Source organism: Anneissia japonica, unplaced genomic scaffold (genome assembly GCF_011630105.1).
Source record: "Anneissia japonica isolate Jap-2015-1 unplaced genomic scaffold, ASM1163010v1 scaffold288275_len480233_cov166, whole genome shotgun sequence".
In the NCBI taxonomy this organism is placed as follows: Eukaryota; Metazoa; Echinodermata; class Crinoidea; order Comatulida; family Comatulidae; genus Anneissia; species Anneissia japonica.
In genome coordinates this window covers 65,000-82,165 of record NW_022738306.1, presented here as the reverse complement: position 1 = coordinate 82,165, position 17,166 = coordinate 65,000, and the positions used below count along the sequence as shown (strand labels likewise).

General features: G+C 31.7%; 1 protein-coding gene across 1 annotated transcript; it reads right to left on the bottom strand.

The window, feature by feature from the left end:
- Positions 1-29: 29 nt before the first annotated feature.
- On the bottom strand, positions 30-8,996 carry LOC117117531. The gene is made up of 3 exons (XM_033261847.1): positions 7,747-8,996; positions 4,158-6,568; positions 30-3,855 (listed from the first exon to the last, which is right to left on the bottom strand). Exons 1-3 carry the CDS (start codon positions 7,829-7,831, stop codon positions 3,622-3,624), a joined length of 2,730 nt encoding a protein of 909 aa, XP_033117738.1. The 5' UTR covers positions 7,832-8,996; the 3' UTR covers positions 30-3,621.
- Between the last annotated feature and the right edge of the window lie 8,170 nt (positions 8,997-17,166).

Below are 17,166 nucleotides of genomic sequence, written 5' to 3'. Positions count from 1 at the left end.
ATATTGAAGCAATATTTCCTTCATTTAATCATACACAGTATATATAATTTATGTAGTTTACAATTTATACATTAGGCAATGGCAAATACTGAAAAACAACAATAGTATAGAAAACAATGGTTGGATATCAATAAGATACAAATTTGATAAGCAACAGCTAAAATGTAAACTTTATAAATAAACAGCCAGAAAAAGAACCAAAGCTTTCGAACGACACTGCTGAAGTCCTTTTTAAGTGGCGAGTATAGTCGCCGCCGAATGAACATTCGCTGCCGCATTATGCCAAATGCGCTGAATGCAATATATCGCCGAACGGTTAATGGGCAGCAGAATGCTATACGCACTGACGAAGGCACTGTAGGCGCTCCATAGATTTGGCCCATTATTTGCATTAGGATATTATTAACAATGATTATTAATATACAAATCATGCTGCTCCAGTATGATATGATAAACTATGTAAAATATACACACATTACTGAACATACAAAGTATACAGTAAATAATTAAGCAATTATTCTTCTAAACTTATAATTCATAATTAACAATATAAACATGTAAAAAAAAAAAGAAACCAACAGGAATTAATTCAACAGTCAGTAATAGACACATATACAACTACTGTATAAACATCTTAAATAATTTGTGCAAACCATTTGGAAAATTAGGAATTGCACTAAGTGATGTAAAACTTGTACTAAGTAAAAAAAACTGCTGATTAAAAAGAAATTTAATTATTAATATTACATAGTGTTTATCTGTCATCTTCAAAAAAGAATAATCTACATATACAGTTAATAGTAAATCATCAAACAATTCTGCTTCTATCATAACTCAATAATGAACAATATAAACATTTGATAAAAAAGAAAAAAAAAAAACAAGGAGTAAATTTACCAATCGATAATAGAAAAACATAGGCCTGTAAGTACTGTATATATATTATGGAAAATTCAGAATTGCATAAGTGAAGTAAAATGTGTACTAAGTGAAAATTTAATTGCTGATTAAAATGGAATATATTTATTACAATTACATATTATTTATGCAACTCTATCAATACAATCGTCATTCGTTAATGTAACAAACATTTTCAGAAATTATAAATTGATGTAATTATCTGTTCTCAAGATTAAATAGCAAGCACAGGGGACATCAGTCATGTCACAAACCGTGTGTAAAATACATTAGTACATAAGAATTCCCCTTGTTTTATGTTATCCGAAATAATGACAATATTTATAAATAAATATAAACAGTGAAATCAAATATATAGTACCAGTAGAAACTATAGTAATCATATTTTTATTTTAATTTTCTGTCTTTTTTTTTGAAAAGCATATAATAATAATAATAATAATAATAATAATAATAATAATAATATTAACAATAATAATAATAAACTGATCCTAGGCTTGTTTACTGTTCACAAAACAGATTTTGCAAATTATTATAAGCTTTCTTTATTTTGTGCTTATAAATAATAAACTAATACATTAATCAACATACACAAATGAAACAATTTCTAAAAATATTGCAGTAAATTTCGTTATGATTATCAACGTTTTCCTTTTGAAGAAAATCTCGTAAAAGAAAGCTTGGCTCTAGTAACTGATACAAAGTCAGCTTCCTCCTTCTTTGGCGCACAAAACTTGACACTGCGTACCAAATTACAATTCGTCTCTACAGGGCTGATTGTATGTTGTTTTTTGTAGGTACAAAACAACTTTACACTTCCATAAATTAATTCAGATTCTTGTCAAATTTTGATTGTGAGAAATAATCTGTACGTGTGTACTGTCGCATTTTGTAGAAATTTAATTTTCGCACATTGTAATAATCAACAAAAGCAACAATTGATTTGTCACTCTTATGTTATAGCCTATATTTAGAGTGGCTTATTTTCTTGTATTTGGCGAATTCTATACAACAAATTAAACAAATAACAAAGGCTGTCGCACTTTGTAATAAAATTATAAAATAGCCATACTTTGTTAAGAAATTTGTGGAAGCTATAAGAAACCAAATGCTTAAAATGTTAAAAGCGCGGCTTCTCCGTTGTTACAAAAGGCAACAAAAGGACAAGTTTTTTACAAAGTGCGATAGGTATTAGGCCTACAAAGTGCGAAAATTATTACAAAATGTCACATAGGCCTTACATTAATTTTATTTTTAAAACTTAAATACTACATTTATGAATTAAAGTCGTATAATATATGTAATGTATAACAAAGTGTTAAATACTTCTATGGTAGAGCAAGATAAAAACAAGCCCGCCCAACATTGTCCATCCCACTACCAACCCCACTTTAACATGTATAATGTTATAGTTCATTGTGGGTGGTTTTTGTCCGGGTGGTTATTGTCTAGGGTGGTTTTAGTCCTACATTCAAATGAAATGCAGAAAAAATTTTTTTTTTGTTCAATTGTAAAGAGGACCAAAAATTCAATACTTGTTTAATACCTGCAGTTTTGTATGGAGAATAGTACTGTTTTGTGATTGGTCGGAATGATAGAAGCTTATCAATGCTGCCACACATTGGGCTCAATTTTTTTTCTGATCTCACCAAGAGCGCAGGATTTCCCACACACCAGACTGATCCATCTGGAATGCTCTCCCACTAACCTAATCCCCGATTTATGTATATTTTGCTGGAAAAAAAAATCATCATATTCGAACTGTGCCATTTTAAATTGGCATTGAAAAGGCCCATTCCTACAAATGCAATAAGTATGCCTCTCTAGTTTCGGACATTCTTGGCTCTGGATACAAAGTGCTCTTGAAATTGGATCACATGGGTTTATCTTTGACGATAACGCCCAGCGTCTTAAGCTTCTTCATAAATTTGTCTACAAACCGGTTTCAAAATCTTTAGCAACAATACTTCGAAACTCTCCCTTATATCGTCGTTTAGTATTTTCTGTGCCACAAATGAACCCACATAGACTGATCCGCCTTTCCTTACCCCTTAATCTGTAAATTTTTATTCAAACTGAATAAAATAAATTTTCACCTGAATAATATAAATATAATAATAATAATAATAATATATATATATAATATAAAAAATACATAGTTTATAGGCCTATATAATAAATATATAAAATAATTACAAGAAAATTAATGAAATATATTTTTTTTAATTTTAAACTTTTAAATTCTATTATGTAGGTTTACTTTTCGAGTAACTTTCACTTATATTTATTTTTATACATTTTCTCCTGTCCGTTTTGTAACCCTGTTTTTTGCGAATCTCCCTCTTTGTCTTCCTTGTCCTGTGGACAAGTCTAGGTTCTCTCTGTTCCTTGATTGATTCTTTTTTCTTGATGAGAATTATAAGAAAATAATTATGTGTGGACGTGGTAGAGGAGGAAAAGCTAATGGAAAGGCCAAGAGCCAATCAAGTCGTGCTTGACTTCAGTCCCCTTTTGGTCGTGTTCACAGATTCTTGCGAAAGGGTAACTATGCATTTTGGGTCGATGTTGGTGCCCCAGTCTACATGGCTGCTGTACTCGAGTACGGTACTTGACTGCTGAAATCTTGAAGTTGGGTGGCAATGCTGCACTTGACAACAAGAAGAGTAGAATCTTCCCTGGTCATCTTGTTTCCATCTACAACACTCAGTTGCTTGTAGGAGTTGATAATGAAGTATCTCTGGTTCTTGATGTCAAAGACGTTTGTTTCTGCTTTCCAGATGTTGGTATTTTCCTTATTGAATGTGTGATATTGAATGCTAAGAAGATGAAAACCCCTTGAAGGGAATTCAGAATTGTGAAGAGATACCACAATATCACGTGATCGATAAACGACGCGAGAAAACCAAACGCCCAGGATAATCCCATCACTGTTGAAATCTGTAATAACAAAACATTGAAAACGTATTTAAAGAGTGTAAATGGATTAGTGTTAATGATTAATAATACATAATGAGATCGCACTTTAATCCTAACATTAGAATGGGAACACGCAAATTCGAGTTATAGCCGCCAAAATATACACTTTGTTTATTTTTGAAAGGTAATAGTGTTTCTCAGCTAGTAAAGTCACTCACCCGATGAAGCGAAAGCTGTGAAAAGGGAGAGATTTGTATGACATGGTTTTAACTTAATTTTACATACAAATAAAAAAAAAACCCCCCAAAAAAAACAACACTAACCCGTATATAGATGACCATTTCCTCTGTTAGCTGCTTATATTGGGTCTTATCACTCACAATGGCAGTAGATCTCCTAGCCTCATGAATGCCTCTAATTGTTGCCACGAATAGTATGAGATTTGGTAGAAGAATCACTGCTAATGGAATACCAAACACAAAGAATGATGCAACTTCATCTCGAATCCAACAAACAGAATCATCGCCGTACATCAGGTTTAAACTTGTGCATTCACAAAATGTCATGCCCACAATAATTCCAACATATGCTGCAGGAACTCCCCAACTGTATATAAAGTATGTGACAAATGTCTTTTTCTGAGAGTTCTCACTTCTGGGCGAAGCTCTGAAAACCCGGAAAGTTCGAAAAAATTCAAATGCCATTGCATTCATCCATAAAAAGCATACAAGCCACAAATAATGCAGGATGGCGGCGACTATTTCACAAAATCTTTTCCATTCAGTAAAATATCCTTGAACTAAAGTCAACAGCAAAGCAAAGAACAAAGAGATGGAAATATTTAAGATGATCTTTCCAGAAAGTGTTCTTAGCTTTTCAAAGATAACACGTAGAATTATCGTAATGAGAAGACCAATTAGTGAGAGAATTGTGCCAACGACACTGATGATTAGTAGGGCACCATCATAATTAAAGAATTGGGTTTGTACGATTTTAAATCCAGTCTGATTTAGAAAAGAACACACAACAACGGTGCTGGCGTTTGAGTAATTTGATAAAACAAATTCATTTTCTTCAAAAACTGTTCCTGACCATTCGTGAACTAGAGTGCCATTACTTTGATGTAGGAACAAAGATTCATCCAGTTGAAGCTGCTGACAAACTTTGCATGTCGATATAGAGAAACTACTGCAAATAGATGACTCATTGGCAACCTGATGGACGATCTCCAAAATATATCCTTCATTAGGAACCAGCGTAGAAAAGTTGCCGTTACTTACTGTTCGTGTTGTATTTTCGAAATTTACAGATACTTCATCTGTAAGCAGAAACCTGTCATAGTCACAGAGTAGCTTAGTTGGTGTTGCGTTCGTTGAGCAGTTTTGTTTGAGGGTCACAACGCTTAATTCTGTATCAATAGTTTTGTTGAATACACTAATCGCTAAATCAGATATATCTTGCGCTAACTGACAATCTATTGTTGTTATTAAAATTCTTATATTTGTCATATTTGTATATTTTAAAGTCTTCTTCGAGTAGTTGACACCAAAGGAAATAAGACCTTCTGTAAATATATCTACAGATTTAAAATTATCCTCAACACTTACATATTGATATTCAATATGCATTGATTGTTCCTGCAATTTACATAGACAAAATAGTTTGTTTGGTACCTGCATGGCAGCGCCACCGCAATTGGATGATGTTACAGCTGCAACGCAGTTGAATCCACGGAGTGTAAATCCACTTTTACACTTTACTTGAAGACACTTTTCGGTAAATGGATCATAAACTTCACCAGCAGCACAGCTGACCCCTTCAGTGATGACGTAAGTTTCGTAAGGCGAACGAACACTAACACTACTTTCCAATGAAAAGTCAACTATCATTGTCAATGGTGTTACCCTGAAATCATCCTTAACTGAATTAGTCTTGTTATAACATATATAGAAGTAATCATTGTTACAAACTGCGCAATGTGGGTTCATATAGACACCTCTTTTACCATAAACAATACCCTTGTACTTTGTTCTACAAGCATGAACCACTCTTTCATTAGAGTAGGTTTCATCACATTCTAGTTTTGCTTTTGAATTGCAATTTCTCCTTAAATCCGGTTTACCTTGTGGTGGTCCAAAATGAAAATTATCACAGGCTAAAGCATTGCCTAATTGTTTGTGTATAAGAGAAGGTGGTTTAGTTGTTACTGGTGGTGGATTAGTAGCTCCAGGTTCGTAAACTGTTTCGATTCTTTCGTGAAGTTCTTCACGATGACCTTCATCACGACATGTGAAAGTAATCTCCCACGCAGTCAGCTCAGATATTGGCACACCGTTGCATAGAGCACAATACACATTCTTGTAGATGTTATCGTCTGCATCTGATACAATGATTGTCAAGAGAATGTCATTTAGAGCAGGTTTTTCACATTTACTGATTGTTTCGATATCAACGTTACTGTCGTCTCTGCACAGTCCTATTGTGTAAAATCCATCAGAAAAAATTGAATCCCTTGTCACACATTGTAGCTGACTTGAATATTCCGTTGAAGGAATTAATTCAGAAGAATTACACGCAGACGAGTAGTCATAGCAACAATCTCCATAGTATTCACACGCAGCATCACATCCACATGTATCCCCATCTTGTGGAGGCATTCCACATCGGTTCTTTAACTGACATTGATGTGTTGAAGAACATATGGCAACATCGATACCATACACTGATTTAGTTTCTATAATTATTATAACATTTAAAAGTGAATTTATATTACAGTTAATCATAAAAATAAATAAAAAAAAACTGATCATAAAATAAATTATTATCAGTTACAAGCAACTGTTGACAATATATATAAGTATGACATTCTTATTGTAATGGGGGATTTGAATGTCAAAGTTGGAGACGGAAACGAGGGATATGAAAGTGTGCTTGGTAGGCATGGAATTGGTGTACGGAATGAAAATTTTTGATTACGGTGGCCTTGTAGATAATAGACGATGCAAGGCATTTTCCTGATAGGGGAAATTCTTCTTTCTTTCGGCAGTTGCATGTATTAGATGGTTCTTGTGGTTTGGTGAGAATAATTCAGGGACTGAATGAGGCTGAGCCTCTTGGGCCTCTCTTGAAGTACCATACGAGATTTAAGCTTCATTATTACATATATTTATCTAAAAGGTCTTACGATATTATTTGTTTTATTAAATTTGTACTGAAGCCTTTCATAAAGTGATATAATTTTTAAAATTATGTTTTACAGTACCTCTTTTGTCTTCCCTTCTTCCGTTAATGTGCAAACTTCATTAATTGAAGACTGGAGCACTTTTGGAAATTGATGCAAGCAGGCGGAATTTTAATTTAGTATCCCCCTCTTGAAAATAGTAAGAGACTGAGCCTGGACAACAGATTCATGAAGGACGTTCTATTCTCGGTTAAATAGGTTAGAATTAATGGGGAGGACTATCAGTTATACAATAACGGAGACAGTTGGTGGAGTGGTTCCATCCAAGGCACTATTCAAATTTGATAAGCCCCCAATTTACAATTAAATACACGAAAATTACACGATCTTCTCAAACTATAATTAAGAATAACTTTTAATGGAGACGAGGAATGTAAAGCACTTCTTATGATTAATTTTTTGAACGTGATTTAGTGTCTTCAGAATTCAAATGCTTTGGGGACTCAACCCGCGTACCCCACCGGTCCAGGTTTTTCTCTTGATTCAATGGGGACCCTTAGCAGCTTCACACCAAAGGGCCCAGCATTAAATATTGCACTGGCCACTTTAAATACAGGTCAAAATATTAGGGAGAACGTCCTCCTCATAAATGTGACGTCTGTGTTAGCGGAGAAGTGGACCTAAAACAAAATCCCCACCCCAACAGTGTGAAAGTTCAAATTAATACTCACGATCTGGCCTTGTCGACTGGCCTGACCCAATCTTAATATTTAGTATTAGAATTAGGGCCACAGTCCATGTCTTTGCTGGTGACATATTTCCAAACTACAACAATATAAAAAACGCGATTTTCTTTAAGCAAATTCCTCATAAGCCAAAAAATATACAACAAAATCGGGAAATCACTCTAAAAATACGATTAAAACAATAGATTACTCATTTAAAATGATTGTATAATTTAGCAAATGATGATGAACAAGAAAAATACATTACAAAAACAATCATAATTTAAAAAAAAACAAAAACAAAACAATCAAACAAAAATATTAATGAACAAAGAGAATAGATTGTTAGACTGTCACCTACAATCAGCTGCAGATGGCGTTTTCGTCGACAAGCGCTCACGGGGAGCAGAGATGAGTCCGTCGACCGACGGTCGTAAGACCGTAGGCTACGGCCCAATGTTTTTCCGGATTTTTCCGAATGTCGATGGCGACAACACAATTATTTCATCTAATCTCCTTATTTATTTGCAACAAAGTAATCATTTTTAAATTTACAATTGATGAAAAACATCAAGAATAAATCACATATTCTATATACAATATTTAAAATACGAAAAGATACTGTACAAAAAATGAACAAAGGTACACAAAATAGGCGCAATAATATTATTACATGTGTATAGTTGTATCAAGCAGACTTATGTTATTATAATTATTGTAGTACGTTATTATTCCATGTGTATCTATTGTAAATATTATTACATGTTCATCTTCTAAATAGGCCTATACATAGAAAGCGATTGTAATGTGCAATTAATAGCTCAATTTGTTCAGCTAAACACAGATGGTACAGAATAAAAGAAAAAGCAGAAATTAGATCGAACATAATTATGTATAATAATGGGGTCATTAATGGACCGAATGTCTAATTACGTAAGCTAACACGGTCGAATTGTTTACTGATAATAAAATTCGTGTTAGTTTTACCAATTTTTTTTATTTTACCTCTAAGGAGCTGCGTGTCTAGATTGTAATTTGATTTTCTTTAATTGTGTATCGACCTTGCACGTTCTTCGCTCTGGCAAATCGAATTTTATATTGATGAAATTGCAGTGCAAAGTTTTATAACTTACCACTTAAAAGAGTTTAGCTTTTCGTAACTAACGTCTAATGATATATTAAATGCTTAATGCTGAAAAGAACACTTTCGTATGTCTTCGATTGAGTTGCTTCAGTCGTATTCAGGATATCTGTAATAATGTCTAATGCATTTAATGATCGATGTGCCAGAAGATGTTATTTCTAAAGTTATTAAATTAGCGTAGTGTTTTCTTTGGAAAGCGAAGGATCTTGCATGGTAAAAAGGAGGTATAAATATTCCTGACTTTTTATTACAGTAACATGCCCGAAAAAGTACTCTGTAGATAACTTGCCAAATGGAAGTTACTGTCGTACTACATAAAATTAATCACTCAAATTGCCAAACACTAAGTACTATTTCTCAAAAATACCAAACGTACTGTAACACAATTTCGTACTAAATTTAATACATCTACCGTATTTATTCAAATAAAGGTTCCCGGCGTTTATTGTTGAGCTAGAATAATTTGAATGGGTGTTTATTCGGGGAGAGGCGTTTATATTCGAAGGAGGCATTTTTTTTATTAATTTTTTTGTGTAAAATGGATACCTATATACTCAAATGGATGCTTATTATATACGCACATTAACGCCTATTAAATTCATTGTAAATGTAGAATTACAACAAATAATTACTATTGAAATGTGATCATAAAGACTCATTCATCCCTCAAGGTTAGAAAAAATATAATTCTACTGGAGGAGAAACTGTATGCAACAACGAAGCAGTTATTTATGTATGCTTCAGGATTAGGTTATAAACACAATAAAAAAATAAAATATTATAATACTTTACTGTTATAAACACGGCGTTTATGATTAAAAATAATGTGTTAGTCAATACTCTTCTTAAAATTAATACAAGCTATACTTCCAAAAGTTTAGTTATTGTTGTTACACGGTCATGGTCAGATAATTATTCTGGCCATTGTGTTATCTGCAAAAGTAACAAAATAGAATTACTTGATCATTTCCTCTTTGATTGTGAAAGTTTATCCGCCTCATAAGAAATATATGCTTTACCAATCTGCAAAATGATTTATGTAATATTAATGAATATTTTTGGGATATTTTTGTTGAAGGTTCACAGGAACATCATCTACTTCTGGAAAATCAAGAAAGATAAAGAAATTTGTATGATTTTTGATAAACATTGTAAATCAGTTTTATTTAAGGCCATGGCACATAAACATATTTAATTAATTATTTTGTTTTGGTATATATTGACTTATTGTAAAACGAAGGATGTAAACAGTTGTTTTACTTTTAGTATTAACTTTGTTTTTTGATTTACATTGTTTTATATTGTTTTTATATTGTATTGTCGGGGTCGAACCTCTCTTTTTTTGCTGATAACCGAATTGTTAATCAAGTTAAATTTATAGAATAAGACCAAAAAATTAATAGTCACTACAATAAGCCGTTATTTATTATACGAATATATGCAGTGACCGCATCGTCACGTTGGAATGACTTCTATTGTCAAATTCGTCGTAATTTCGGCAGGCCAGCAGGCCCTGGGCCCTGACTCCCCACTGGCTCCACCGTTTCATACAGATGCAGTCATTGTAAAACAGTACTCCATCGTGAATGTTATTATGTTGTTAATGTTTCGCTACTTCTAATTGACTTTCGGAAAGTGGGTTTTAGGCAAGCTGGGTTTCGGAAAACTGGAATTCATAGATTTTGAGTCGGAAAACTGGGTTTCGGCAAAGGGGACTCGGCAATCTGTCATTCGGCAAACTGGATTTCGACAATCTGGCCCATATCCGGTTTAGGTGTACAGTATTCAATGACCAAGGTAGTAGCTGCGTCTCCTAATAGATATATTGCCCATGGGAGGTGTGATATCAAAATATTATACACTATGAACAATGTTTGCATATACATATTTTTTGTAACAATACCGTAATTCTCCAATGGCCCTATACACTACAGTATGCACATGTAGTATTATAACAATAGTAGGTATATGTCAATCTATGCGCATTTAAAGAAGAAAATGTAAGTGTATATATTGTTAAAATTAAATAAGGAATTGTTTAGATTGGGTCCCTGCAGTGGAATTGCAGCGCTTATATTGTTCTGTCACAGGGAGAAAATTCCCAACTTTTTCGAAGTGTAGGCCTACTGAAAGCATTCTCGTGTACTTAAGCTATTATACACACGAGATAAACGACTTAAGGTTCCATCCGAAGAACAAAGTAATATACCTTTTCGCTAGGCTCTACCCCTTGGATATCGTTGCTAAGGTCCCACAATTACATTGTAAAGTCATATGCACACACGTGCATTTGTGTGACAACACGTGTGTTTGTAGGATATGCACGTACGCATTTCTGGCCTGTCTGTTGTTTTGATTTTTCAGTTGTTAAGTTTCATTTACACTCTGGAGCTAAACCGTTTTAGGTCCTAAGGTGCTAAAGCTTTACTCTCTTTCATCTTCCCACTTTCGCTCTTATCGCCGCAACCAAAAGCAGCTAGATTATTTTGTATTGACTGCTACGATTTGTTAAAACTTTTTGTTCGCACGCACGCACGCCTAAATTTATATTTTATCCGGTCGTCAATAATGGAAACCGTGAAGCAAATATAGTTTAAATTATCCTGCAGGACAGAAATAAATGTTGTTTAAAAAAAAAATTCTAATCACAATTTTGAAAATTCATAGTAATTATAGTTTAAAACCCAATTAATTAGAAATTACTTGTTTATGTACATTCGTCACGAAAAAAATGGAACTTTTATTCATCTTGTGCTTAAGGGTGTCCTAAAATAACCCTGCTACTAATTTATTAATTTAAGGGTATATGTAATGAATGAAATGTAAATGAAAAAAAGAAGATATTCTTAATTAACTAATAGAACACTAACTAAATGTACGTCCGTCACATAATACTAGCTATAAGGTAACTACATTAAAAGGCTAATTTATTCAAGATTAAATAAAGATTTTTTTATAGCAACATTTTCTGTCATATTACAAATATGTTTTATCATAGTCATGCATTTAACTAATTAACTTTGACTTTAATTTAGATGATTAATGAAAAGTGTTTGTATATTTTGATTGCTATTAATCGATTAACTGGGAATGGGATGGGATACTGACTTACTGGACACCATTTTACATTTACTACAATAAGGCTCAGTTTAATAATATTAAATTAATAATAATAATTAAATGAAGGAACTTAATCAAATATTATTAATAATTTTCCTTGTTAATATAAAGTATAATAGTATCCAGTCACATACATTTTATTTTATAAATTCAGGTTGATGTTCATAAATCATCAGTAGTCCTATAAGAAAATGGGTTTTAACCTTTAAAAACATCAGTAATATGTTCATATGATGAATGATGGATGTTCTTTTTCATTTCGAGTAACATTTATTCAATTAATTAATCAAAAATATAATGGTAATACATAAATTAGGCCAACATCAAAATTAATTAATTGGGATCAAAAATAGAACAGAGTTTGTCTCAGTTTGACCCAACAAGACAAATAAATAAATAATCACTAATTGATAAATAATAATAGGACAGTATATAAGTAAGATATAAACTTACAGAGGTAAGAACTTATAAATGGTAGGCCTACAATTATTCATCTGCTTTCTAAAAATATAGATATTATTACAATTTTAAACTTATCATTAGTATCATTCCATAATTTCGGTCCGTATATAGAAATAATAAAATGACTTTTACTCAGTTTTACAAAAGGAATGTGAAGTGACTTAGATTTGCTTTTTTGAATAATAACTATGTGTAGATTTAGAAACGTAAAATAATGCTAATATAGAGGTTGAAAGTTGACCTTTTGTGTATTGAAGCATTTTGAAGTTTAAATGTTTATTATGAATAGAAAGAAATTTGTCAATAAAGGTATCAAAAGAGAATTTTGGGTCACTATTGTAAAGATAATCTATTACAAAAGGAATTCATATTGTTTATAACAAACAAAGAAGAGCATTCCTGGGTTTTCAATTTGTCAAAATCATTGTCAATAAACTGGAAAATGGGCAAATGATCAGTGATATCGGAAACCAGAACACCAGACACTATACTTGATTCAGTTTGGTTAGTGTAGAAGTGGTCTATTAGTGTTACAGTGTTAGTAGTAATGCGAGTTGGTTTGGAAACAGTTGGATAGAATGAATGAAAAAAAATAATGTCTAAGTAAGTATTGCTTACGTTATGATTATGGAATTTAAGCAAATCAATATTAAAATTAGGTTGCAATTCAAAATTCCAATTAGGTTGCATATTTTGTTTTTCATAATAATTGTAGTTATTAATTAATCTATGCATTTAGAGTAACTATTTATATTAGTATCAGGAGGTTTATATACAGTGTGAATAATTATTTTTTTTTTGTATTATTTCAATAAATATAGAATCATTACATTCTTTAAGAAGGGCGAGATCAGTGCGAAGACGAGCATTAAATTCATTGCGAATAAATATTCCCACCCCTCTTCCTATGTTAGATTGTCTATTTCTTGCAAAAAAATAGGTATACTCATGTAAAAACAGAAACGGTTTATTTTAATTTAGCAAGGTCTCCTAGAGCCATATTACTAAAAACTTAATATGAATTGTATTCAGAAGACTTTCAAATACGTCAACTTTGTAAACGAGACTCCGAATGTTTAGATGTAATAAAGATAATTTGAATTTTTTTAGTGAGGTACGCCGGGTGTAAAATTCTGTTATAGTATTTACATTTTAATCAAGTATAGTAGATCTGGTGTTAAGGTGATTAATTAGCATATCAACCTTATCATCATATCTATCATCACTATCAAGGATTAAAAGTAGTTTCAGAAGTGTTACAATTTAGGTCATTACTTTAAAATAATGAAATCTACACAGTTAAACAGTATATGTCATGGAATGGGTTCCCATTGAAAGTAACTAACCATATTCCCCATAACCTTAAACATAATCTATCTAAAACAACACAAACTTCTGCACCTCCTAATGATGATATTAAAATATAGGTAAGACTTTTATATACTAGAGCAAAGGGGGACAATCAATTGTGTACAGGTATATAAAGAAAGTCAAGAGACACCTAGTTAAGGATGTTAAATTCATAACAATTTGGCAATCTAAGAAAATGTTAAACTTTGTTTCAACTAAGGACTTAACGCCTAAAGAATACCGTATTTCTGTCCTGGCTGCAATAAAAATTATGTTGGGAAAACAGACCAATGTCTAACAATTAGAATAAAAGAACATTCAACTCGACCTAATAGTGTTATATTGACCACATAAATTCATGTGATGGTTTTCAACATATCCTAGCTATGCATAATTTACCTAATAATGGTGATTATTATGATGCTCAGGGTTCTAATTATCATTCTTTAATATCCAATAATGCTAAAGTTATTAACTTCCCTAGACATTGGTCTGAATTATTATTTAAAAAATCCCTGGCTATTAGGCGCTATAAACCATGTTTAAATACCGATTAAGAGCATCTTAAGAACTTGCATTGTTCAACTAGCCATTAACATCTAGTTTATTTATTTATTTATCCATATTAACAGTGTGTTCACACTATATCAAGATTGATTTTGTTTTAAGGTATGCTGTTAATTTATTATTAATATGTCACACCTTGTTTGCCTTGATTGGTCAATTATACCGGTTTCTCGCTTTTTATTGGTTAGTTAAGTTACTTCAATTCTGGTATTTGGTCCCTATGGACAAAATTATTTTTCATTCCTAATAACGTTCGAATAAAGAACGAAATATTGAATCATGGCTTCTCAGTCTTTTTGGAGTCTGCATGATATTATATTATCTAAATATAATCATTGGACCAATTGGTTTTTAAGTCATTATTATGGTTTTCCTCAAATGAGTGATTAAAGAATGGAAGATACGATAATTCATTATTATTCATATATAATTTTTTGTGAGATAAGAATTGAAAAGACAGCAAGAATAAATAAAAGAAAAAATAAAACAAATAAACAAGAACAACTAAATATAAAAATGTAATTGAGAAAACAAGTAAACGGCTGTATAAAATGTTCGAATTATACTTGGTTTACATTGTTGTAATATACACTTTGACCTAGCACAAATAGGTTGCCAGAAAGACATCGCTTCACAGTTCAAGCTTTCAAGTCTTGTTGAAACATTTTTTTTCGCTTTATTTCGAGTAAGTTTTATTATTATAATTTATAATTAATTAATCAAAATATAATGTTAATATATAAATTAGGCGAACATCAACGTCAATATTTATTAATAGGGAAAAAAAAATAGAAGCAGAGTTTGTCTCAGTTTGACCCCGACAAGACAAATAAATAAATAAATAAATAAATAATAAATAATAATTTAATATCATGGTGCTCTTCAAATTTATGGAGTATCAAATAAAAATGATTAGGGCATAAGGTCAGTATGTGTGATTATAAAAGCTCTTGGGTCCTTCCATGCCAACTCAACAATTGCATTACATCCACCATGGCTCATACATTTTTCTATTTTTTGCACACTGACAGATGTGAAAGAAAATCTATGACCTATGGTGAAATGTATTTGTTGAGTTTGCATGGAATGACCCTTTTAAATGTTTGTCTTATGTTTTGTAACTAAAAATGTGGATTGAAGCACCCAATAATGAGTAAAACACTACAATGTCCTTGTAATTCAAATATCAAAGTAATTCAAATACAGAAAAAAAAAATCTTGTTTTCCTATTTTTTACCATTGTGTACGTCCGTCACGTTCAGGCAAGTACGTCCGTCACAGTGTAAATGTACGTCTGTCACAAACATTTTGGCCAATTTTGACAGACATGATGCATCTTCCAATTTTTAATAATTTCATCATTTATTAATTTAGGATGTCTTTATTACGTGCAGTGGTGTTTTTTAATGTGGACTGAAAAACATATTTCTATTTAAATTTCCACTTCAAAAAATATGTCTTTTTCTGCGTACGTCCGTCACGGACAAGTTTTGGCAATTTTTTCTACAACCACTAATGTTAAAAAAAATAAAATAAAAATTGACATGACATTAGTACAAACTGGAATGTTTAATATTAAAGTAACATGAATCTAAGTATAGCCTTTTTACTGCATATATTATTAAGCAAGAAAGCTACCGAAATATAAGTCCGAATTTATGGAGTTGCCCTAATAATAATTTAGAAGAAATTTAGTAGTTTTACAAAATACGAACAATATTTGGAGGATTATAGTGGAACAAATGAAAGTCATTAATGAAGACTAATTTCACAATGCAACAAAATATTTATTTAAAATTACTTTACTAATATCGAAGAAAAGAAAATCAAAAATTATAAGCAATCCAGAAACAGTGCTCCAAGAAATGAATCAACGCAGAATAGGCAAGGTGACTGCCAAAAATCAAATGCAAAACAATACCAATATAGAACCGACTGTGTCAGTCATATTTACCAATTTATGAATGAAATAAACAACCTGGGTTGTTTTGTTTTATGGTAATAAAAATTGTAGTATAAACGTTGTATCGGCAATCGGTTAGTAACTGACTTTGTGGTACTGATTTTTTTAATTATTTAAAATATTGCAAACACATTTGAACCCTTTGAAAGTTTATATATAAGTCAGCTGATTTTTTAATAGCTTTCGGGGACGGAACTGTGGATTCAATCTAAAAAATGAACTTCGTATGTTTGGAACTTAGAAAAATAATATTGAACCTAGAAAATAATATTAAGGTAATTTGAAGCCTCAAATTTTAATAAACTATCAATAGCACAAGAAATCCTGTTCTGTGTGCCACTGGAATTATTTTATTTTTTAAATATTATATTTTCAATATAATTTTCGTAATATAAGCCTGTATCTTTTTTTTTCAAAATTGTCTGGGTTCAATCAAAACTTTAAAATTCTCAGGTATAACATTGGATACTATTAATATATTAAAAATACCTACCTTGTTATTGCGGTATTTCATACTTACTTAAAAGTGTTCTGCAAAGACCAAGCCTGAAATAAAATGAATATCATATATTTGGAGACCTGAGCTTTTATCGTTTACATTGGACTACTCTTTCGTTGTGATTGGCTGGAGCAGACGTATCAAGTGTAACAATCGATTACAATGCCAGGCCTGTATGTGACAGCTCGCAAATAATTCGCCAAAATTGGAATCAATTATGTTTTTAAAATATAGGTGCGATTAGGAGCTAGTGTCTGTACTCTTTAAGGAAAACTCACTACAGAACTGATCGCACTGATTTTCATTACATCCTAATATCAT

Coding starts and splice junctions, on each gene's coding strand:
- LOC117117531 (XM_033261847.1), bottom strand. CDS start 7,831: ATGTCACCAGCAAAGACATGGACTGTGGCCCTAATTCTAATACTAAAT. Junction 6,569..7,746: donor CCAGTCGACAAGGCCAGATC/GTGAGTATTAAT, acceptor TAATAATTATAG/AAACTAAATCAGTGTATGGT. Junction 3,856..4,157: donor AAATGGTCATCTATATACGG/GTTAGTGTTGTT, acceptor TTGTTATTACAG/ATTTCAACAGTGATGGGATT.